The sequence below is a fragment of the Scatophagus argus genome, chromosome 8, assembly GCF_020382885.2.
Source record: "Scatophagus argus isolate fScaArg1 chromosome 8, fScaArg1.pri, whole genome shotgun sequence".
Taxonomy (NCBI): domain Eukaryota; kingdom Metazoa; phylum Chordata; class Actinopteri; family Scatophagidae; genus Scatophagus; species Scatophagus argus.
The window spans coordinates 6,125,690-6,149,838 of NC_058500.1; the positions used below are offsets into that span (position 1 = coordinate 6,125,690).

Sequence of the window (24,149 nt, forward strand, 5' to 3'; positions counted from 1 at the left end):
ATCACTAATGCATCCTAATTCAGACAGTATAGATTACAGATTGTCAAGGGCAAAGTTTGATTTTTTTTGCCTTGACCATGTGAAAGCAGGCTCCCAATATAAATTCAATGGATCACTGGTGATGGAGGGCTAAGAATCATGAGGGAACTTACTACTCTCTATTGAATCACCACACACAACTGGGATCACTATGCTCTGTGGACCCTTACTAAGAGCAGAATGATCTATGCACAACCTAAAAAGAAAACACGGCAAGTGTTAAGAACGGTGCACACACTGCTTCGTAACACTTCACCATAAAACACATTTGAACAGATGTAGAGTCACTTAAAACTTCTTCAAACAAGAAGAAAAGCAAATTACATGTCAGTCTTGGGTTTGTTTAGATGCTCAACCGGAGGATGTGCGCCTCAACACAAATTCCCTCTTGGCAATCCAGATAAAGAGGTGACGTACGGGGTTGTGGGTGAAATGGGATTGGCCAGAAGAGACACAAAGGCAAAAGTTCAATTAAAAATGTTGAGGGCACCAATTTGTTTGCCTTAATTACTTTGTTAATTTGTTAAAGCATTTACTTAGAAAAATCCAATGTCACATTTTCTGCTGTGATAATGGAGTTGCAGTGAGGGAGGAGCCGTTGAATGGGTTGAGTGCCTTTTAAATGGCTCACCCTCTGGTTCTAAACACAACGCTCAGTATGCCTGCTCGCCCGTCCCCAAGTCTCTCTTGCAGGGTGTGTAGGTAATGAGGCCCTCCTGTAGTGCTGCACTACGCTCCTCTGTTGGTGCAGAAAAGCGCACCCCCGCCACGTCCTGACATTCTGACAGATAGGAGCCGCGGAAAGCATATGGCCAATGTGGCAATGCTTCCGACGCCCTCCAAACTGTCGTAGGGCTCAGGCATAATGAGCGGTAGAGAGATGAGCCCAAGTCCTACACGTAGGAGACATTAGTCATCACATTTTTCTTCATCTGCCACAGATCAGCTAGGAAAAAAGAAAGAAAAAACTTACCCCCCCCCCCGTAAGAGTCAAGAGATCCCATGAATTTGTGACTTTACAGAAGAAAGTCACATAGTTTAGCATTCCAGAGCCAGACAGGAAGTCTCTAAGAGAGTGCACATCTACAATGGCTGCCAGACATTGGTTTTATGGAACAATGTGATTTCTTGCACATACATTGAACAATTAAACTTTGCTGGTTGACTGGTTTCATGGTTTAACTACATTTCACATGCATCACAACACGGAGTCAAGTGGCAGACAGCCTGGGTAGAAACAGAGACGGATGTCACTGACTAAGGCAGGAGTGAATGATGGTGTGCTGGGCCAGGAAGTGGCCGCTCTCCCTGTCAACTGTCAATGCCGTTAGTGTCCAGAAGCTGAAGTCCACAGCGACTAGACGCGATTTTAGATAAGGTGCCCATCCAGCCATGCCCTCGACATGGCCTCCCTCTGGCCCAGACTCCTCTGCCAGTCTCCTTCCCTCTCTCTGTCTGGCCTGTTATCCCTGACCGTCTAGACGCCTCCCAGCACGCGATCCCTCACCCCAGCCAACCCAGACTGTTCTCAGCTCTTCAGTTTTTTCTCTGCTCAACACTGCATCACAACACTGTCTGGCTGGAGGGGCTGTGAAAGGCTACCGAGAAGGACAGAACAACTCCATGCAGTTCTCTTTCTCACTCTCTTTCAAGTCATTTACTGGAAGGTTAAGAAAATGCTTCTCAGAGCTGCTTCTCAATCCTTCTGAGAGAGCAAGTGAAATGATCACGATCCAAGACTTAGCTGAAACCTATCAGACAGTCTGGAGGGTTTACTGTAAGTCTGAACAACTGCAATGAGGCAGCCTGCACCAATCATTCAATGATGTAGACACACCTCTGGAAAACAAAAATAACAACTGAAAGTGCATCAGCCACTTTCAGTATACGGAAAGGCAAATGAATGAGAACAATGAGCAAGCCAAGAGGCAATTACAGAGCGGACGGCTTCGGGTACAGACTGATATAGTGGTGGCAGTGAAGCCACCTGAGTGCCTTTGTTCTGAAACTTGTGCATGTGAGAGAAGCCATCAGGTGTTAAGTCTAAATTTCCTGAAGTCATTCATTCAGCTTCTGTATCCTTGTCCAATAGGTGCAGTGTGAATGTCATAGAATAGATTCACACCAGCCCTATAACACAAATCCCTTTAACCCTGACCTGCTGCAGTAGAAGGCTTGGGTTGCAATGCATCAACGTCACTTTCCTATGCACAAAGCAAGAGCTTCACGACTGATCTCTATTAAATTACGTGGATTAAATCAGAGATCCTTAATTAGGCCCCAATAAAAGCGTCATGTGGCTTTTGAAACCACTGAGCATGCCATGATTGGATAAAAATATGAAAACATGCTAAATGAAATTGGTTTACCGCTGAGTATGCGCCCCATGACTCTTGAGTGGAGCAGCAAAGCAGGGGCAAGATAAAGTGAGGAGAAATAAGTAAGGGAGGGAGGAAAGAGAGACACAGATGCAGAGAAAGAGCGAGAGGGGAGTCTCAGGGCGAGTCACACCTCTTTGCCTCAGAAAAGCTCCTAAACTCCATGTGTGACCTAAGGGATAGAGCTCTAAAGAGTCAGCCTAAGATGCCATGATACACAATTTGACTGCTGCAGAGCAGTGAGCTAATACAGTCTGCCACAAGCCACACTGAGGAGTGCTACAGGCATGACACAAGGCTCCTGGAGACAAGGCAACTCTTGCATGTTTATATATGTGCATACAGAACATAGACCTACACACACTTAAGCACACCACATCTGGGACTTGCTTCTCTCTAAAAACTGGAGCGTGATGCCTCCTTGCTCCTCTGGACCCTTGCATCTCCTGGTGTCAGGACGGCCAAAAGCTTTTAAGTGCTTTAAACTCATAATAACCCTAATGCTTAGTCTCCCCCTGTGATCTCCGTGTTTGTCTGTAAGAAAATGAAATGCAATTGAAATAGATGCAAAAATGGGGGCTGCTCAGACATTCTGCGGGTTGCTGGGGATTTGGCTTCTGTAAAGGCATTAGGAAGGGAACAGAGAGTAAACAGGCTCCCAGGATGTGGTATGTGCTGACAGGAAAAGTTATAGTTGCAATGCACAAAACTGCTAACACACACAGGAGCACAGAATACATTGGACTTTCTTTTGCCCTATTCTCCTCTTGCACATTAGCTTGTTATGTTGTTTGTGATGTTTCTATTTTTGAAAACATGATGATTTAAAAAAAAATATATCGCAGATCCACTGCCACAATTCATTGTAGGGAATAGTAAGCACACAAACAAAAAACAGCCCCCAACCACCTTCCCACTCGCCAGTAATCCTCTCATGCCCTAATTGTGGGTGCACGCACCCCAGATTCACTTCTCTGGAGAAAGAAAGAGAAAGAGAGTCTCTGTCTGAGAAAAGACCACCCTGTCTTTCCCTAAAAAGGATTCACTCTGCCGGAAGACACCAAAACGGTAGGTGGTACTCTCTCTCCATTACATTTCACTTTTATCTCACTTCCCCTTTGCCACTCCATCTTCCTGTCATTTCTAGAATTCTTTTCTCTCCCTCTCCTCTTTCTACTGTAAACCGCCTAAGGTGATTATGGATTGTGATGGTGGCGGGTGGGGAAGGCGAATCCCTTTCTTTGTTTCCTTATAATGGGTTTAATACACTATTACCTAACACAGTTGAGAACCTGTGTGTGATTGTTACAATGATTTGTGGTACAAAAAAAAAACAACAAAAAAACATCAACCAGCACTGAGGTAAATATGGTGGTCTCCATTTAAGACAGAGAAGGCAGGCCGGTTTGCTTGGTACTACTGGTGGACTGGTGCTTTGTATTATTTGTGACAAGCCTGCACATCAGCAGGATATGCAAGAAATCAGACACATGCACACACTCACTGGAGAGACATTAAAACAGGCTATTAAACTCTTTGGCATTTGATTACTTTTAATCAAAGAGGCCATCAGTCAACTGAACAGAATCTCACACTGCAGGCCTCAGAAGAAGATGCCAGAAAGGAACCAGCAACTGGTGGCTGGCTGTGCTTTGTCTGAACAGTGTTGCTACTGTTGGGAAGGCTGCATTGGAGCTGAGCCATGCCAACCTTTACAGCAGCCCTCTATTTTCCTGTCTGGGTTTCTGTGTCTCCCTCTCTCTTTCTCTTTCTCACTCTGTCTCTCTCTCTCTCACTGTGTCTATGTGTCTGTCTCATACTCTCTCTCTTTCAGGCACAAAACCAAGGCGCACATTAGGTGCTGGTGCTGCACATTTTGATGCTTGGCTGTCACTGTATCATTGTCTGGTGACATAAAGCGCAGTAAAGCACTGAGCAGTGATGAAGTGGAGAGGTTTTAAACCTGTGCTCACTGGCACATTTCTTGCCTTTCAACCAATGTCATTTACGCCAGCCTCCACTCCCCACCAAAAACATGAAGGGAGAAAGAGAGAGAGAGAGAGAGAGAGAGAGAGAGAGTTGGCAGTGCCTGCTCCATTATTCCACTGGAGGCTTGATTAGACAGAGGGGTTAATTTACGAGCCACTTCATTGCCAATTCAACGGGCACATCACCTGTAAATAATTGAAAACCTTCATGTCCATTCCGACATAATCATATTGCTATCATGTTAATGTACCCAGCAGTGCTTTCTATTGGGTCAGGCGCAGGACTACTTTAAATCTTGGTTGACCTGTCTCCATAATTCTGCTGAGTACCTCCCTCTAGCAAACAGAAGAAAAAAAAGAAAAGAAGGACGGCACTGAGAAATGATTAAAAACTGAAAATATGGTGAACAAATACAAGACATCTCAGCAAGGCAGTGGTGGGCTGTAGGTGTTGTAGGTGGAGGGCATGCATTTTGCACTGACTTGTTAATTATCTTTGCTTATGATGTGAGTGAGAGAGATTCATCATCTTCTTATTTATTTATCTCTCTCAGAGTTCTATCAGTCAAGTAGTGATACAGCAAAGGTCCATGATTTGGCTGGTAGTTACTGGTACAGCGAGTTGATGGGGACAAAGAGGACAAGAGAAATCAAACCAATTGGTTTTAATTGTATGGAATTGTACCACTGTGGGAATTGTCTGTCTCTCAAACACTCTTAATTATACAAGTGTTTAAAAAAAAAAGCTTGATATTGAGTTGATAGCTATTTTTCTTACTTCATTTAAAAAAAAGTTATTAATATTAATTATCCAATTTGAAATGGTTCTCACCTTTCTGTCTGCGTACTCCTCATAAATGTGACCAAAAAAAAAAAGAAAGAAAGATTTGAATAATTTATCAATTGACTTATATTTGAATGGATTAATTCAGTGATGCAAAATTAATACTCGGCCACATTCCACCCACTCCACCCTCGCCCATCTTTAATGAAGCAGTTAAAGAAGTAAGGGGGATTGTCTTTGGCAAAGTACTGACTGAAGAAGTGGGCATGGGTGTGTCAAATGTACAGTAATCATGATGTGTCATCAGAATCAACAAACTAACCTTCATACAGTCTGAGACAGGTATGAAATACAACGAGTATTTCATATACATGTAACCATCACTCTTTAGAGAGTAGCTTTCTATGTTGCTACAAAAAGTAACAAAGGCTAACTGTGCAAGTCAACCAGACCGATGTAGGACAAAGGTCAAGTAAATAAGGGGGCTATAAACCTAAATGCTCTCTGTATTAGTGTATGATCCACAAAGCAGGCCTCTGTGCACAAGTCAGGTTCCTACTCCTTCTGTGTCACTAAATGATGAAGAGGTGCAAGGGGTCATTCCTGCCAGTTGCCATTTTTTATACATTGAATGGTATGTCATGGCAACTCATCATACGCTGTACTTCCTGTACTGTGAAGCTCAGCTGGGGCAAAGAAATGGGACAGAATGTGTGCCAGTGTGTGTGCCTGTGTGTGTGTGTGTGTGTGTGTTTGTGTATGTGTAGGTGGGTGTGTTTGTGTGCACCCATGTCGTGCCTGTTCTTTGCTGGTGATTCACCCAGCTCTCTGGCAGCAATCCAGGACCTATTTTCTCCTTCTCTTTACATAACAGCAAACGGTATCACTGAAGCCTTGTGTCCCGTCCTTTCTTTTCCTCCTCCTCCTCTTGTTCCTCTGCCACTTCCTGTTCTGCCATCCCCCAGCTCCAACCTTGCTGTGCGTGTAGGAGACCTAACTATGCATTGCTCCCTGGTGCTACTGCATCACCCATGGGACTGTGAAGTGACCAGTTTGCAACAGACGTTCTCGGACCACACCCAAAGCACCAAGTGGTAGACCAGATTCCAGGCTATGGCATGGGCACATGCGTGGGATGGGAGGCTGTTTTTCAAAGAAATGCCCCCTAGCACTTTCTAAAGGCCCAGGATCCGGGATCCGCTACACCATATGCCTACAGGACAGCACCCAACTGGGCACCGGGGCGTGACGGGCTGAAAATAGGGATTCACAGTCACAATCCTCACTGTACTGGCCAACATACGGCCACTCGGCACCGACAGAGCAGAGTGATGAGGTGGAAGAGGACCGTATGAGAGGAGGTGGAGAGCATGGGGGGGTTGAAAATAGAAAATCAAGGAGGTGAAGGGAGAGGAGCCGAAGAGAGCTTAGTTTGTAGGGAGAGACAAGGATGAGGAGTGTGTGTCGGTCTGTGTGTTGAGAGTGTCATTATGTGTGTAGGAGATGTGTAGGCAGGGTTTAGTGTCTGGACCGCTCAGTGACTCAGGTGTGAATAATACGTTAAGTCTACTTTGTGTGTGTGAGAGTGTGCGTAAGAAAGAGAGAACCTGGGAGACAGAGAGCACAGTGCTTGGTTGATGTGGGGCTAGCCGTCTATGTGTCTGCGTGGCGGAGGGTGTGCACTACTGTGTCTATGACTCGCTCTGTGACAGCCAGCCTGCACGCTGCTCACCGGTGCAGAAGCGCTAATTGAATTAAGTCTTTATTATCAGGCTGCAGAGGCAGCACTTCTCCCCATCTCGGCCCGCTTGGCTGACACTTTCTCCTTGAACACCTGCTTGACATCAACTTCCTCCTCTATTTATTTATCCCCTCTCTCCTGTGGCCAGCCACTGGCTGAACTCCTTCCTCCCTTCCACCTCCTCCTCCATATTGGCATAGGCTAGGCCTGCCTGTTTTTCATGTTACTGTGTTTGTCTCTAATGCAGAATACTCCTTAGTTTGCATAATGTTCGCAACACAGACTAGAGTAACTTTAACTATAGGGCTCTCTTTTTAAATGCTGTGCAAACACTCAGGCAGAAACATGCCCTACGCTTCAATGTCTATTACCATACAAAAAGGGACACATAATAAAAAGGATTAATTCCCAGAACTGGTCCCGTCCTTCTCGGCCTTCAGCAGTAGGCCTGGTGAGTGTAGAGGGAATAAAGGCGATAAAGCGAGATGATGTTCTATGTTCTATTGAATAGTCTCCGGTGGGCAAGCTGGCCAGGGTAATATACAGCAGCTGGGATGAGAACTAACATATATCTAGTCCCCTGTCCATTTCCACTAGCCTCAGGCTCAGGCTGCTTCCCTGGGCTCGGCTTGGGCATTACTTTAGAGGACAGACAAACAAGAGGCACTATTAAGTTGGCTAGGAGTTTGAGGACCAGGCACTTGGCCCAGCACTAGCTGTAATCTATTGACCGTTTGCATTCTCCCTCCCATGCCCCAAAACCACAGGACTTTTCTCTGTCTGTCAGATGAATCCATTGCTCACCTCCCTCCATCTCTATCTGCTGTTTACCCACTCTATTTTTCTCTTTTTTCTCTCTCTTGCCCTATGTCAGCTCAATCCCCCTCCATTCCATCTTTCTCCTGCTCTTTCGTCTGTTTGCGTAAACCCCCCCCACCACTCCTTCTCCTCCTCACCCCATCCATCACTTCTCCTTCCATCTCCATCTCGTCCGTTCTCTTCTCTTATCGACATGTTTCCATTTTCTAAACTGCTCTCGCTCCATCATATTCGCTCCTTCTTCGATGGCCATTTTTCATTTTCTCTCTTTCATTCACTCTTACATCATGCTCTCCGGGTTCACCTCACTCCTGTCCTCTCTGCTCTCCCCGGAGGTGGGGTGGGTGTTGCGGCTTTATTTTACCCAGCCCGCTAGGCCCCAGGTGGGCATAGCTGTCCTTGTCAGGGATGTTGACCGGGTGGGAGCAGCATGGGAAGATGTACTCCGTGGCCTGACAGAATGGGGCAGCCAGGGGAGAACTGTCACCAGTTTTACTCATGATGAGTTGAGATAAAACAACACAGAGGAAGGACAAGCAGAGGAAAGAGATAGAAGAGAGACCTGTGTGATCTCCCAAGAAGAGATCACACGTATTTAGCTCACAACAATCTATGGACATTTTCTTGACATGCTGACTTTTTTCATAAGCCTGGTTCGATTTAGTGCCATATTCAATGCCTTACTGTCTTGGTTTCAATGAGATCTCATCTAATACCTCTTTAGCTCTTATTCCTTTATTTCTGTATGTCCCTCTTTCTTTGTGCTTCCCCTCCCTTCTCCCTCTCTCTCTCTCTCTCTCTCTCTCTCTCTCCTTCCTGCTGCTGTTCCTGTCCTTTTCCGCTCTCCTCTGAAACTCTGCCAGCCAACGAGTGCCACAAAGCATTAGGACCAAACACTATCAGACGCCCTTCTCAGGCACATCCTACACATCAGCCCACACCCCCAGTTACGTGCACACATGCATGCACACACACACACGCGCACACACAAGCCTGGCACTTCCTCACACCATGTGCCAGACTAGGTGACAGAAAAGAGTTTACACATAGGCCTAGGGAGGTCTTATTCACAGTGGCAGACTAACCCAGATACTACCTCTCTTATAAAAACACACGGACAAGCCCTGTGTTTTTAATTCAAAACACATCCACAGAGTTTCAGTAATAATTACACCCGCACATTCCATCTAAATACATTCACAAATGCCTGCATATATTCATTCACAATGCACTTTTCAAATGCATGGTCACGCTCTCTAAGGTTTGCAGACATGCTATGTGCACATACAAGAGTACATTTACGTATGTATACACATGCATTAACACAGTCTATTTCTCTCTCTCTCTCTCTCTCTCACACACACACACACACACACACACTGTACACACACACAGAGCTGCACAAATTCACAGGCTCCATACACAATATCAAACATGGTACACAATAGCAAACAAACAGTCATTAGTAGATTTCAGGCTGCCTCTCAGTTCAGCTCTACTGTGTTGTTGGTGTGCCCGCGCCTCTGGGGTGGTGCCGCTGCTGTAGGTTTTAATAAAAGCATTGTCTTCGGAAGCTGTCTAAAGGGACTCGGTTTCATTTTGGAGTGCTGTTGCTGCTGTTGCTGTGAATGTGGGAGGAGAGAGGGCTATTGCGCTGGGACATGGGGGCGGCTAGGTTCAGTGTCATTGCAGACCCTCCAAGGACTGGTGCTTATTGTTTGATAGTTTCAATATACAATGTGTGTGTGCGTGTGTGTGTGTGTACAGTGTGTGTTCTGTGTTCATATAAGCACGTGTAAGTTTCTGCACCCTAAACTTGCATAGAAAATGGGGCAAATAACACAGCCCTGTGCTTCAGCTTTCTAACAGCTGTAACAAGCCTTCTGCATGTTTGTATTTTATATAACAAAAGAAAGTACACAAATAAACACACACACACACAAACAGAGCTGTGTGGATGACAGGCGCAGAAACACTCTCGCTGTTGTGTTTTGAGATGGTCTGCTGTTAACCAGTCCCATAAAACAAACAGTGGAGAAAAGCAACTGCTCCACTCATGAAACTGTGTGCCATTTAGAAGATGCTCAGGATAACGAGCTATCCCTATACGACACACAGGTGTTCATTAGCTCTTTGGGCTGACCAATCTGTGACACCCTCCAGTCAATAGTTTCTCCATCTGTCAGCATACAAACACCTCTGAAAAATCCCCTCAAGGAGACATTTGTGTCATTTATGATGGACAACAAATGCCTGCTCTCAACATGGGCGCAATGTAACGCCCATGATGAGGTCAAATGAAATGTTATTGTCTGGATTCTGAACCACAGTGTTTCTGAGCCTTCTCTCTGTCATTCTCCTCCCACAGGTGCCTTCAGACCCCATCAGTTGAAGCAACATGGATACACTCTTTAAAAAAGGTGAAAGGAAAGAATGAGTATGGCTATATCTCGGGAGGATGTAGGAGAGAAAAATCCTAATTGTCCCTTTAAGTGTGTTCCCTCCTGTGGAGAGAAGGTGCGGGGTAACGGCCATCTTAAATCACAGCCTGGCTGCGGCCTTCATTAAAGCCATAATGCCAGGCTTTCCCTTTAATGGAAATGGAAGCCAGCGAGGCTGTGGGTGTAAATTAAAGTGTAAGGCCCGAGTAGGAAAAGATTTCCCAAGCTCTGACAGGTGCGGCCTGAATTAGCTGTAGTGCTGTTCAAGCAGTCAGAGGGAGAACACTGGTATTGATTTTAAGCGCTGTTGCACTTCCTATCTGAAAGGGAATGTGTATTACTAGAGCTAGGCACATCAATCACTCAGCAATCCACCACTCTCCCCTGGCACGATTCAGATATTTGAAATGATAAACAAACAGAAACAGACCCAAAGAAAAGAGAGTACTGGCTGTACAGTTGCCGTGCACAAGCATTAGCCTAGTAAAATCCATATGTGCATGTATGTAATTGGTCCCCTTCATCTCATCTTCCCTATGCTGACAGGATGCCATCTCTATTCAGGGCATGTCCTGCATCGCGTGTCACCTTGGTCAAACAGCTAGCGTCAGCTCCTTAAGCTCTGGCTGCAGTCCACTCCCATGTTTACGACCTGCATGTGTCAGAGTAGTTACATGCATGCGGTGCAGCCATGCAGTGTGGTGCCTCTCCGTGTATGACCCTGCTGCTTATCTCTGCCTCCCATCATGCCCGGCTGACCCTGTCTGCAGGGGGCTGGCAGGGGGAGAATTAGCCTACTTAGCCTATTCCCCACAGGGGTCAACCCACACGCAGACACGCCGACAGCACACAACACAATCAGATGCACTCATAACCGCCCACAAGCACCCAAAGATGTGTGATGACAAATGATAAAGCAGCACTTAACCACAGGTGGCCCAAGTTTGACCTTTCACCCATGACCTTGAGCAGAAAGCTTTTCATGTAGAGGCCAGCCATCAATCAAGTCACGTCAATCACACACATGTGCTGAACACTTTCACTACCACCCAACCTCTCCTGGCCCCCAACATCCATCACTACACTCTACCCTTTTACTGACATCTGGGAGAACATAAACACGTCACAACCTCTCTGCCTCTCTTGCCCAGAAAAACACACACATACAGTAAACGCACACACCTTGTCCCGCAATGATGGCTCCTCTAACACAGGAAATGTGTTGTTTTATGTTGTGAGGTGATCCTCAGGTTGTACACTAAGGGCTGCTCCCTGGTGACAGGTTTGCTGAGATGTCAGCACCTGCACTGAGACATGACATGGGGTTGAAATCTCTAAACACACTGGCAGCTGAGGCCACTGCATAGCAGGCAGTCAATGGTGACAGACTGTGGCCATGAGCATCCTGAGGACCATTTGGCTAGAAAGCCACTGGATCAAAAGTCTCTCACATCTTCCCACAAGTGTCATTTTTAAGCTGTCTTGTGCTGGAGAATGCCAGCGTGCTGACATTTGTAACGCTCTAGCACCCTTCATAGTTTTTTTTTTTTTTTTTTTAAATCTTAACATGATTTATATTTTTTCCTTAATGCCATTTACCATACTACAATATAACAGCACCTGTAAAAAGGCAAATCAAATACCGACTATGCAGGCCCTGTCTCATGACTGAAATATGCCTGACTTTAGATTCACTTTTGGTGAGTTGTAGAGTAGAGGCTCGGGGGAGGAGGGGGCATTCTTGATAAAAAAAAAAAAAAAAAAGGCAGGTGAGCTCAGTGCTCTTTTGGCCCATGCTCCATAATTACACCAGCGAATATATTCTAATTGGCAGTGTCTTTATGCAGGACTATTATCAATGTCCCTCCAAGGCAGTGGAAGAGAGGAGGGGTGGGGAGAAGGACATGAGGAATGGGTTCTATGTCAACGAGCACAGGCTCCATTTACACATGGACGAGAACTGCTAATAATGCCAGCATAGCCAGTCCATCTTACAGGAAGAATAGAAACCAAGGTTTAACATATTGAGCTGATTCCAAATGCATGAAAATGTAAACTTTAGGAAAGGGGACATTTGTGTTAACAGAATGTATTTGCCGTAGCAGTGAAATGATTGTGTGGACTGACAGTATAACAGTAAAATCCGAGACGGTCCATGAGTGGAAATGAGCAAAACCTACTCAAACAAAGAGCTGTCTACTACTGTCAAATGTAGAGAAACGGCACATGCATTATTAATTTTTATTCTGCATGAATTATATACTTAGATCACACCTATTTAAAAAAACATTTGTTTGCTGACAATAAATTTCAGGTGTTACAGCTTGCTCAAAAGCGAAGCACAACATGTTTCAAACTCTCCCTTCATACATCTGCATCCATTAAAAAAATGGACAGCAATGCTGGCACACCTATTCGATTTCAAATATTACAGTAACTCTTGGCATTTTGTTCCACGTGTGGGTGTAATGTCTGACCCAGGCAAACACCCGCAGCCTCAACAGTGTTATTAGTTGAGTGGCGAATGCAGACAGATAGGAACACATTAACATACCATTCATAGCAGATGATGCACCAGTACATGTCATGTTAATTGTCTTGCTAAAAGGCAACTATTAGTCAGTATTAAAATTCTATCATTTGTCTGCAAACTTTTCTGAGCGGCCCACAGTGAACTTTAAGGAGGCTGTGAGCTGTACATAAGGGAAATAATGTTGAAGAGAAAAATATGTAAAACTAAAAATGGAAATTTTGGTTCCGTGAATGTAATAGTTTTAGGGATATGAATCTTAAGTCATGATGTAAAAGAGGGCAGGAGTGTAATTTTCTTACCTTGTTTTAGGGGATGTCGTTAGCCATTCTTCATGCTTTTCAAATGTTATCAAGTAAGCTGCGATCTCCTGTGAAAAAGAGAAGAGAGGAGAGAGAAAGGGAGTGAGGCTTAGATATGTCATCTTTAATCACTGTTCACTTGTGTTTGTAATACATCGGTGAGACTGCTTCATTGATATTCAGACAGTCTAACCAGCAGCACAAACACAGGAAAGACGGAAATGGGGGCAGTGCCAGGGAGCTCAGGCAGGTAAATGGAGAGGGGTAAAAGTAAAGTGAAAGACAGAAGAGGAATGCAGCTGAGGTCAGATCATCTTCCGAGACCATCTTTGTTACGAAAGCTTTGATCAAGTTCTTCTCTGAGGACATCAAGGTGCTCTCACTAAGATTGACATCTCTGTGTTTGAGAGCGAGCAGCTTTTAACATTTTTGGTCCGATCCTCCCCCAAATCCCTTTGATCTGCCCTTGACACTCCTCCATGGATCAATCCGCTCTTTAACCTTTGAATAATAATTACACGCCAGTCTCACAATATTGACATGAGTGTGTACCGCTACTTCAGAAAAGGCTGTAGATCCTTTGGAGTGAGTTGTGTACAAAGAGATGCTATAGACACTAAAGTTAAAAAAAGGCCCCACTGACCCTGGTATAAATAGAGATACTTCAGACACTTTCATGTTTCCCATGCTTGTCCTGCCTACTGCATCAGTCTGAGTCTAAAGGAGAACACGCTAGACCATACCCGGCCATTTTCTCACCAAACTAATGGGCAGAAATAAAAGCACTTTGAATGTTGGTAGACAACCTAATGATTACCAGCGACAGCCAGCAATTCACTCTTCAGCAAGAACATTTGTCAGCTTCTCCGGCTGTTAGAGAGAGCTAGCCACAAGGACGGAGTTACTGCCTCAAAAATATCTTTTTATTTCCTAAGGATGCGCATCTCTTCTCATGTTGGAGTGTCAACAAACATTTAAGTGTGAATATGTTCTTCAAATATTTTCTTGTTTAGTTGGCGAGCCTTGAGCTTGAAAGAAAAATCCTCCTACGGGACTTTGCTGTTACTTCGCCTGTCCACATGGGGTAATAATGTGGCCAAAAACAACAGCTTTTTCTCCAACAGAAACTGGAAAATATGAGACACAAAGCGGTCACAAAAACGGAGGTAGTTTTTCTTTCCTTCCTCCTTCTCTCGTTGCATGCAAACACTCTAAAGTGTGCACCACTGCAAGAAGGCTCCCACTGGTTCATCAAGACTGTGTCACAAGTGTGACCTGGCACAGATACAAAGCACACTGGTGATGGCCCACAGGGACGCTGCAGGGCACTGTGGTGGGAGAGGGGGTTCCCAGACTGGCAGGGGTCCTAACGGGGAGGGAGTTGCACCATGACTGGCACCCTTGCCTCCAGGTGCAGGCTGAGAGATAATGCTGTGTTGATTAACTTCCTGTTCTCCTGCCATAATGACTGGAGGCAGTGAAGTCATGACAAGATGAAGTCTTGAATTAAGAAAAAGATAGCAGGATGATGAGCATGTCAAGAGGAGCTCAGGGCTACTCCTCCCCAACAATAAAGCAGCGAAATGTTCACATAGAAGAGAAGAAAAAAAATAACGCTTCACCACTAAGGTCACAAAAAAGTTACTTTCATGCACACATTTGTAAGTTAATTAGACTAACACAGCAGTGATTAGATTAATCCCTGCTATTCCGTGTTCGTTTTGGGAGGGACGAACGGCAGTGGGAAACTCCTTCAGTGACCTCTGAGCCTGTTAGCACGTAGCCCATTCTATCACTCTTGTCTTTAAAATACATCCACAGCCTCAGCCTCAGTGGCAGAGGATGAAATAGGAGGCCGCATGGTCTCGTAGTTCACAAAATAAAAAAAATAGAAGTGAGCCTCTACCTCTGGCTCTTTGCACACCCCTCCCTCTCTGAACAGATGCCAGGGATTATTCCAACCCCCCGACCAACCATAAAGGTGCAATAATCTTATGGTGAGGAAACAAACAAAAACAGACGTGCAGCCATTAAACAGCTGCAAAGAGACAAAGTTTGCATGGGCGGCATAATGAGAGGCTAGCATGCGTTCAGGTTGAGCAAACACGCTTGCGGGTTAGTGCAAGAGGGGTGGAGGGAGGAGTGGGAAAGCGGTGTGCTGAACACTGACGGTGCATCAAAGTCAAACCAGCAGCTGTCAATGGGCTCCGGACTCTATCTGCTGACCTCAGTGCCTCTGGCCTGCTCTCCGTCACTGGGGAAATATTCAGAGGAGGCTCTCTGTACACACAGCACCAACCTCACTTTACCGCTTAGGTCAGAATCGCCTTGTTCGTTCAAGGCTGTTTGTACTTCCTTCCTTGCTTCAGCCTCCCCGTTGACATGATCTTTGCTGGGGGTTTTATCTCCAGGTGATCTTGAAGTACACTGTAACCAGCAAGAACTGTATTCTTCAGAGCTTAAAGTGAGGCAAACTCCCTTCCAAGCCCGATCTAAATAAAAAACAATCAGCACAAGCTGGCAGTGAACCAGAGAGCGAGTATGAGCAATACCTCCTGTAATTGACACAGTGGTTGCAAAAAAAAAGGGGGCCTTTCATTTTACAGGGGAAAGAACGACCCGGAGCTGTTTGTTGTAAGCCAGCCATCTCATTTGTTTCTTTTGTCTCTGTAAAAGCTGCAACACACTGTTAGCAAAAGGGGGACGCCCCAGAACATGACGGAGCAGTCTAGCAGTTTCAGGGCTGATGGAGATGGAGAGCCGAGAGTGTTTGTGTGTGTTTCTGTCTGCCGTGTCACAATCAGAGGGCCTGATTACTGGTTACCTGTCTGGGCCTGGCACGTTATTAACATGCTCTTCAGGAGGTGTCACTCCCATACTCATCAGTGTGTCTCCCTTCTGGTTCTCGCTCTTCTCATTGCCTCCATACACCTCCTCCAATTTGACTCTCAACAACTTTCAATTTTTTTCCTTCTTTCCCATAACTGCTGAGGTGAAAAGGAAAGCCACCATAAGAAAATTTTCATTTTGAGATGACTGGCTTTTACTGTCTCGCCTTTCAAATGATATTTTCACTCTAGAGGTACACCATTTTCTCCAGGGAGAATCAGCTTTTGAAATGTCTACCTATTTGAAATTGGAGATGACACTAACATATTCATCCCATTTCACTTCTTGGCACCAGGGAAGGGGGATGTGGGAGCAGGAGCGGTGAACTCTGAGAAAATAAACACTATTTGTCCCATATTTTGATTGTCTCAAAATCAGTTGTAATGTAATTTTAGGAGCAACTGTTTGCAGACTTGATCAGATGGATTTTATTAGACTCACATTCTTCTTATTGCACAAAAGTGTTTGATGGAGATATTCCACAACAGATTCACTGTCCTGTGATGACCTGGGGCTATTTGTTGGTTCTTCCTTTCTGATTCTGTCTCTCACTAGCAACTTTGATTTATGGGAAAAAAGAAGCGCTGAGAGGACCAACATTTCAGCATTTGGATGACAGACTTGATCACTTGAAACAACTGTTCCATTAGAAGGAGAGATAGGAGTCTTTTGGCATTATCTCAGGACACATCAGACACCTGTCTCTGAACACCATCCATTATGTCTTTCCTTTCCTTTCCTTCTTTTGCATCCACAGTGCATTTGAGCTTAGCGGAAATGAAAAGTGGGAATGATACAGAGCCAAGAGGACAAAACTCTGAAGCACATTTCCTTCTGTGCCACCCCCTACGTTAAAACACCAACACTTACATCATTGTCTGAGAATTCAATCTTAGTTTTAAAACCCACAATTTACCAGACACATTATGTAAAAACATAGAGTAATGAGTCACTCTTTCTGAGCTCAGCCATTTAAAACCAGCCTTCATAACCCCCCCAAAAAGGATTCAACAATTAAAGCATATGTTTGTCCATTACAGTATCGTTCCAGTTATACTACTGCTCTAGTGACACTAATGAAAAGGCACTTAATGAATAGCTGTATTAGAAAAAAACTAACTTTAGCAACAGTATTGATTGCAGTAAAAGCTTGAGCTAATGAAATGAATATGAGAGATGTGAACGAATAGATGGAGCAAGGTCTGGTTAGAGAGAAGAGTGCAGCGCCTCCAGCCTGCCTTGTGGTGAAGTCTGGGGAATGCATCCTCAAAGCTTTGACCTTGCCCTGCACTTGAAAGCAGGAAGTGGATGAGAGGCGACCAAGGAAGGGATACGGTGAGAGGAGCCCTCCCTGATGACCTGGGTTTTGCTGTGGGGAGCCAGGTCATCTGATATTTCCTCCAGGGCAGCCCAGGAAACTAACCTGCCCAGGGTGGGGCACAAATGGACTGGGGCAGAAGCAGAAGCTTCAGGCTATCACAAGATTGCACCAGAAAAAAAATGTAATTAGACACAGAAGAGATAGAGACTGGCACATAAGACAGGAATGAAGAAGAGAGAGTTACTGAAAAGGGAGAGAATAATCAAAAGAGAAGACAGGAGGAACAAAGTTCAAAGTTTTTTTCCCCATGACAATGATAAATGCATTTAAAACAGAAGAAGCGTGAAGGCATGTTGATTAAAAAAGACCTCTTTGGTTCAATTCTGCAAGCAAAAGTGCCTTTGCTGAATCATTTTGGGATTTTTGTTTTTACTTCATGAATTCTTAATGCACTAGCAATAATGCATCACACACTGTATCTATGTAATCTCATATGTCCATATTACTCTTTAAGGCTGGGGAGGAAAGTGAGGTAGAGTGAATCTATTTTAGCAAGCCGTAACCTCCAGCTAGCCTTTAAGACTGTTTGAGCACGGCTCATAATAGGATGCAGTGGAACCGCTATCAAGATTAATGGTCGCAATGGAGGAGGAGAGAGAAGGAGACAGTCAGACAGTGAGACAGAGACACAGGACGAGTGAGAGAGTTGAGAAAGTGAAAGTAAGCAACAATAGAGTATGGAGCTGTTGACAGATGCACTTGGCATCTGTTGAAGAGGAGTGAGGCTGTTCTATGAGTCGCTGTGCTGGGTTAAAAAGATGCCCTCTCCACCATACTGCTCATTAGGACCTGCGTGGGGCTTCCCAGGGATACCCACGCTGAAAGGGAGGGGGTGAGGTCGCATTGTGTCCACTGTGGTGCTCTGCTGTAAGGGAGCAACACAGCTGTTCTGGTCTGCCTCACCCTTAACCACAAACCATCTTGTGTTTTGGCAACTGATGTACCAGATCAATTTAAAAACATAAAGTGAATCATCAGGGCTGAAGAAAATTCTGTGAGCTCACAAAAATGCATGTTCATGCATTCCAGCCAGCACAGTTGCACAGCACACACCACAAAGGCCATACTATATGTTTAAAACAGACCTCGGGCAATTTTGCTCTGTTTCTCCATCTAGCTTGCTATGTAGCTCCTCGGCTCCTGTGGTTCGGCTCTCTCTTCCCATACAAGAGGAGGGAAGAGCAAGACAAGCCATCCACTGCCCTACATTATACATAGTTGTGGGATCAATTTGGCATTGATCCTGGATGGCTTAGATGTTTTCCAGTAGCTGGTCAATGCCTCTCTTCACATTTCTGCTTGGAATGCTGGTCATAAGACTGTTCTGAAAAAGGAGGCTCTCTCTTGGGGAGCCTCCCCTCGCTCCTCAATGCTGCACGCCTCCCTGCTCCCACAATCAATGTTACCCACAGCAGCTGCTCTGCCAGCACTCTCCTTTTCGTTTACTATATCACTTCTACACACTATATACTTCCATACAAGCAAAAGACTTAGCAACAACAAAGTGAATATTTTACAATGGGCCACACCTACTAACTTTAATTAATTGATGTAACAAAATGAAAAATTTAATGTTGTGCATGTTCATGCCCTCCCCATCCAAACATACACACACGTGCGCACACACATGCACACACACACACACACTAGACACCTAGATTTCTACAGGGGGGCTAAAAAATCAAAGGTGATAAATAATGACACATAAAAAATAAATGCAAATGTTCCCATACAAGATACCACAATCACAAGCTAAGACATGTCCTGCCTCTTGACTTCTGGCTTTTTGGTGTATTTGCAAAGACATAAAAAGTGTCCAGCAGCCAGCAAGGCAGCCAGTTGGTCATGTAGGCCTATTCTATTATTTTTAAATTGTCAGGTTTAGGAAATAATCAAGAGCCAGACCAGACACAATACTACAAGCTCCAGACAGAGAGCAGAAAGTTTCTTATTTGGGATTAGCTACAATAGCCTCATCAATTAACTGAGTTAATCACTAGCTAAAAGAGAGGTCACAATTTTGAGTGACAGCATGTGACTTTGAGAAGGGACACAGAAGAAATGTATTTTAATCATTATTCCTAAATTGCAACTTCATTTCACATAAACATTTTAAGTAAATAAACATAATTAAAGTATAACTAATATAATCACACGAGACATTCTTCCTAGTTTTGATTCTCACTGCTCGGCTTGGCAAGGTAAGGCCCCGCTAAAAAAGACTTTGTAGTGACAGATAAAAGCGAAAAATTAATTTTGGTTACAAACAGTTTCTTTGTGATGTTATGTTTTTTTTATGTTTGTTCATACAATTCTGCTATCTTACACCAAATATAGCTTCACACAAAATGATTTCAATTGAAATTTGAATTATTATTGTTGTTGTTTTGTAGTATTGTAGAATTATTATCTAGTGTACACCTCCTCCTCCTCCTCTTCCTCTTCCTCCTCCTCCTCCTCCTCCAACCTCTTCTGCCTCTGAATGAGAGGCTGCAGCCACATGTTGAAGGAAAACAGGACAGACAAAAAGACAGAGAGCCCAGGAAGAGGGAGGTGGAATGAGAAACAATTGTTTTGGCTTCGTTGCCATGGCTGCTGCCATGTGTGTTCATTGAGAGGATGTAGAGAATATAATTATTTGGCCTTGGTGGACTACAATGGTCTGTCACTGAGTCCTACATTTTAACACCATACCTGTGTGGGCGCATCCTGTACTTGTATGTATATATACAGAAAAGAGAAGCAGCAGCAACGACAGAAAAGATGAGAGAAGACATGGAGACATGTAAAAACAAAACCTGGAGGACTCACAAGACGCATCCACGTGGGAACGGACATACAGGCTGCGGTGTGTTAGGGACACACTGAATGAGAATTGGACATAGAGCTGACCGAGATGAAATGCATCCATCTCTGTCAGCCATAATTAGGCAGCATTGTGACCCTGTGGTTGTTCCTATGGATGTGTGTGCCTGCTGATGTAAAGCCCATATGGGACCTCCTACTGCTGTACCCTTGAGAGATGTGTCTTGTGTAATGATTCTATTACACCTCTCTCTTCTTCAGATCGCTCCCTCCCTCTCTTTCCCTCGGGCTCTAACTTCTGGCAAGACTTTAAGACGTGTTGGAGGCTCGATGGAAATATGGAGCAATACATTAGTAAACAGGGCAAAAAAATGTGTGTGAGCGTGTGTGTGTGTGTGTGCACACAGACACATTGTGGTGCGCTGCAGGGCGCGGCAAGAAGCAGCCAGGTTCACTTCCTGGCACCCCGTGGCTGTCTGACCTCTGGCGTCCACGCTGCACGTCCTCTTCATCATCTATGCAGCAGGACGTCTGTTTCCCCCCCTGCTGACAGCCCAACCAAGGAGAACGGAGAGTGGCAGAGTCTCCATGATGCTGACCTTACCCAAGCCCCACTGCAGAGACTCCAGGCTGTTACCCTACTCTGCTGTTGAACTTTTCTACCCCTCAAACCCAACTTCTGTCCACCAAAAGAGGGGGAAAAAAACCTGCAGGAGCAGCCAGCTTATTCGAGGAGTTGGTTCTCTATATGCATCTTCTGTCTCTAATTCTTGACTGCATGTCTTCTTTCTGACATGTTCTTGTTTTGGAAGACAGCAGATATTGAAAGCACCGTGTCAGACTGTACCGTCAACAGCCGCCAGGTCTGTTTGACTCCTAACGTTATTTCGCAATTTGATATAGAGTGCAGACATAAATGCTCCATTTGTTTTCTTCTTATGATTCGTGTGAGAAAGATATTGCAGTGAAAATCCACAGAGAAGGCATTAAATGTCATCTAAATATAATATAATAATATGAGGTGTGATTTCTCTCTGTGGAGACATCGTACGAATCTAAGCACTGTATCCTCAAATATCACCCAAATTTTCCCAAAAGTCAAACAGCGATGGTATCATGCATAAATGAAGTGACAGTGGAATCTAGAAGGTCACCATTCACTTCATATCAATCAACTAATGTCAGCTTTCATTTTAAGGCTCCTGCAGGACCTATGCAAAGAGAGGAGGGGAGAAGGGGAGAAGGGGAGAGACTCCCTGTATTCCTCAAAAGGCACAAATGAGCACAGTTCTGTCTCAGGTAAGCCTGCAAGCCTATTTATTTCAGGGTCCAGAATCAATTAATGCCTGTATTATCCTCTGACTTCCTCCATTCAATGCAGCCAAATGGCTGGGGCATCCTTGCATGAAACCAATTTCTAACTTTCAATCCAAGACACACCCCAGAACCACCTACAGGTCTTCCTTCAAAATTGCAGCTATCTTCCACCGTGTAGTCATGCATGTGTGTCTATGAGCATGTGGTGAAAAATGTGTGTGTGTGTGTGTGTGTGCATTTGCATAAGTAGCATGCTGTGATGAGACCATGTGCAGTTATGTAGGTTACGCAGGTAAGTTTAAAAGTGTTCGGTTCAACCTGTCCTCAATATACAGCTATAGTGAAAGAGCTGTTGAATGCAAAAATGCAAGATGTTCTCACAGGAGAACAAACTGTGACACGCAAACTAAAGGCAGGAAGAGAAAAGGTGAAAACGAGGACGGAGGAGGAGGTGGAGGAGGAGAGAAAGAAGCAAAGAAACAGATTGAAGAAGAGGCAGACTGTGTGTTAAAGGGCAAAATGTTACGACTTTAATCGACTACAGTATATGTCATGAAAAGAAACAGGATGAAATACTGAGCTCACACAGTCCATCCACAGAGAGCGACACACTCTGCTCCAGAGACAGAGAGAAAAGACATGAAGACAAGACAAGACTGAAAATTCACCAAAGGGATGGCCAGATCTCCAGCTCAGGCCAATTAGCCGACAGAAACTCTTTTTTCCTCAACTACTCGTCAGCATGAAAGGATCACCCTTTGTCTGTCAGACTCATGCCTTTATCCTCTGTTGCTACTTCCTGTACACTGTCTGTACAACACACACGCACACGCACACACACACACACCCCAACCCTTTTAATTCTTACATGAACAAGTTACATTCCTGCAACTCCCGTTTCTGTTCCTGTCATCTCTCTGTACGCCTGTCAGCACACATATGTCCAGACAGTACACACACATACACATACGAACACCGACTGGACATGTAGGCACACAAACAATTTCAGTCAAATTCTCACATGAACTGCTCTCACTTTATCTCCTTTCAACTCCTGCCATCTCGCTGACTGATGTGATTGTTAGCTCTGAAGGAGGGTTCTTTTTAATTGAAGTGGGTGTGAGTGCATGTGTGTCTGTGTGTGTATCTATCTGTCCAGAGCATCGCCTGGCCATGGCTGGTATTGTTTGGCCTATCAGACAAGCTGTCAAATGCTCTCAACCCCCACCCCCTCTCTTGGATCTCTGCCGCTTTGTGTTCATGTTACAATAACGGGAATGTGGGACTGTGAAGGTCACAGACGCCTGAAGTCAAACCTGCTTGCTGGCACGCATGTTTCGTTTCCCAACAGCACACCCCAACACTAGACATCTATGTAACATTAACCGTCGCACGTGAGCTACAGCCAGTGACCACTCAGCTTCAGTAATCATCACGTTCAAGGTCATTTTCAACAAACTGAAGCTACCAAATAGCAAAGTGCATCTGTGCAGCTGTATTGGATTCACCGGCACTTTTTGTTTCACTGAGCTAACTTTTCCGCAACTTTTCTGCCTCTATCTGCATACTCCTATCTGCCTTGTGTGCATTATCAGTCTCCCATCTCTCCCCTCTAAAAGTTTGGCCCATTGAGAGGGGGAGGCACGGGTTGCTCTTTGTGAAGGCTGCTCTCTGCAGACGGTAGGGAATCGATCAGCCAGACGCTCCAATGGCCTGCTCCTTTGTGAGCCCAGTCTGGCCCTGTGCAGCTTCCCTCTGTTTATCTCCCTCACGTCGTCGCTGGCTACATGCTCTTAATTAAACATGCCGCACGGCTATTAATTGTCAACTAGATTCAATTTGTTCCCTAGGCACGCTGTGAATGGGCCTCTCCTCCCGGAACAAAGGTGTCCGAACAGCCATGTCAGAGTTGAACAAAAGGCCCAAGGCATCACTTCCATCTCCCAAAGCCTGAGCTGCTAGAGCTCGCAGGCGGCCACTGAATGAGGTGCTACCCTGACAGGTTTCCAGACAGGTGTTCAAGATGTGCTCAGAGTGAACCGTCTTGTACTTTGCCATACCATTTTTTTCCCCACCCAGTTACATTAGGGCAGAGACAAAGCACTCCGTCAGAATTCAGCTGCTACACTTTTGTAAGCTGTCACAATACTTTTACCTGCACAAATACCCATTCAGTAAAATACTCTAAATCTGGCTCATTTTTTTAAATCTTGTTAGATTGTTTTTTTTTTTATTCTACATGGGAACCATTTTGACAAATTGTGGAAAAATATAAATAAATAAGGCTATGACTGCTAAGATGAATCTGGGAGTAAGTAGCTGCCAAGGTATAATATAATTCATGGCTATGCATCAACGTTACTGGAGACTGCTCCAGCACCCAGCCAGAACCCACAGAGCCAGGTGCCAACACATCCATTCCCTTGCAATTCCCTCATCCGTCCCACCTCTCAGTCACTCCAGCCATTGCTCCAATCAATGCTCCCTTCCCAAAAACCTAAAGCTTTGGGCCCCAGCTGGTGCCAACAAGGCCTGGCTGGTGCTATTGTGTCATTGCCCAACCCCCTCCATAATACAATGATAAACCTGCCTCCTCCGTGCCTCCTGAGTCACACACAAGCCAGATGCCAAACCGAGAGCTGTCCATGTACACTCACATAGAGACACAGGGCCTCCACAGAACTGACACAGTAAAACAATATTGCTTGTTGAAAATCTCAAACCTAAAACTACCT

At 44.8% G+C, this 24,149-nt stretch overlaps 1 protein-coding gene across 7 annotated transcripts in view; it reads right to left on the minus strand.

The window, feature by feature from the left end:
- Positions 1-24,149, minus strand: part of camta1a (calmodulin binding transcription activator 1a) — a 264,990-nt gene that overhangs the window by 131,000 nt on the left and 109,841 nt on the right. For all 7 annotated transcript variants that reach the window (XM_046396757.1, XM_046396762.1, XM_046396760.1 and 4 more), the window contains one exon: positions 13,023-13,090. In XM_046396757.1, coding sequence (XP_046252713.1) covers positions 13,023-13,090 — 68 coding nt within the window. The remainder of the gene's footprint in view (positions 1-13,022; positions 13,091-24,149) is intronic.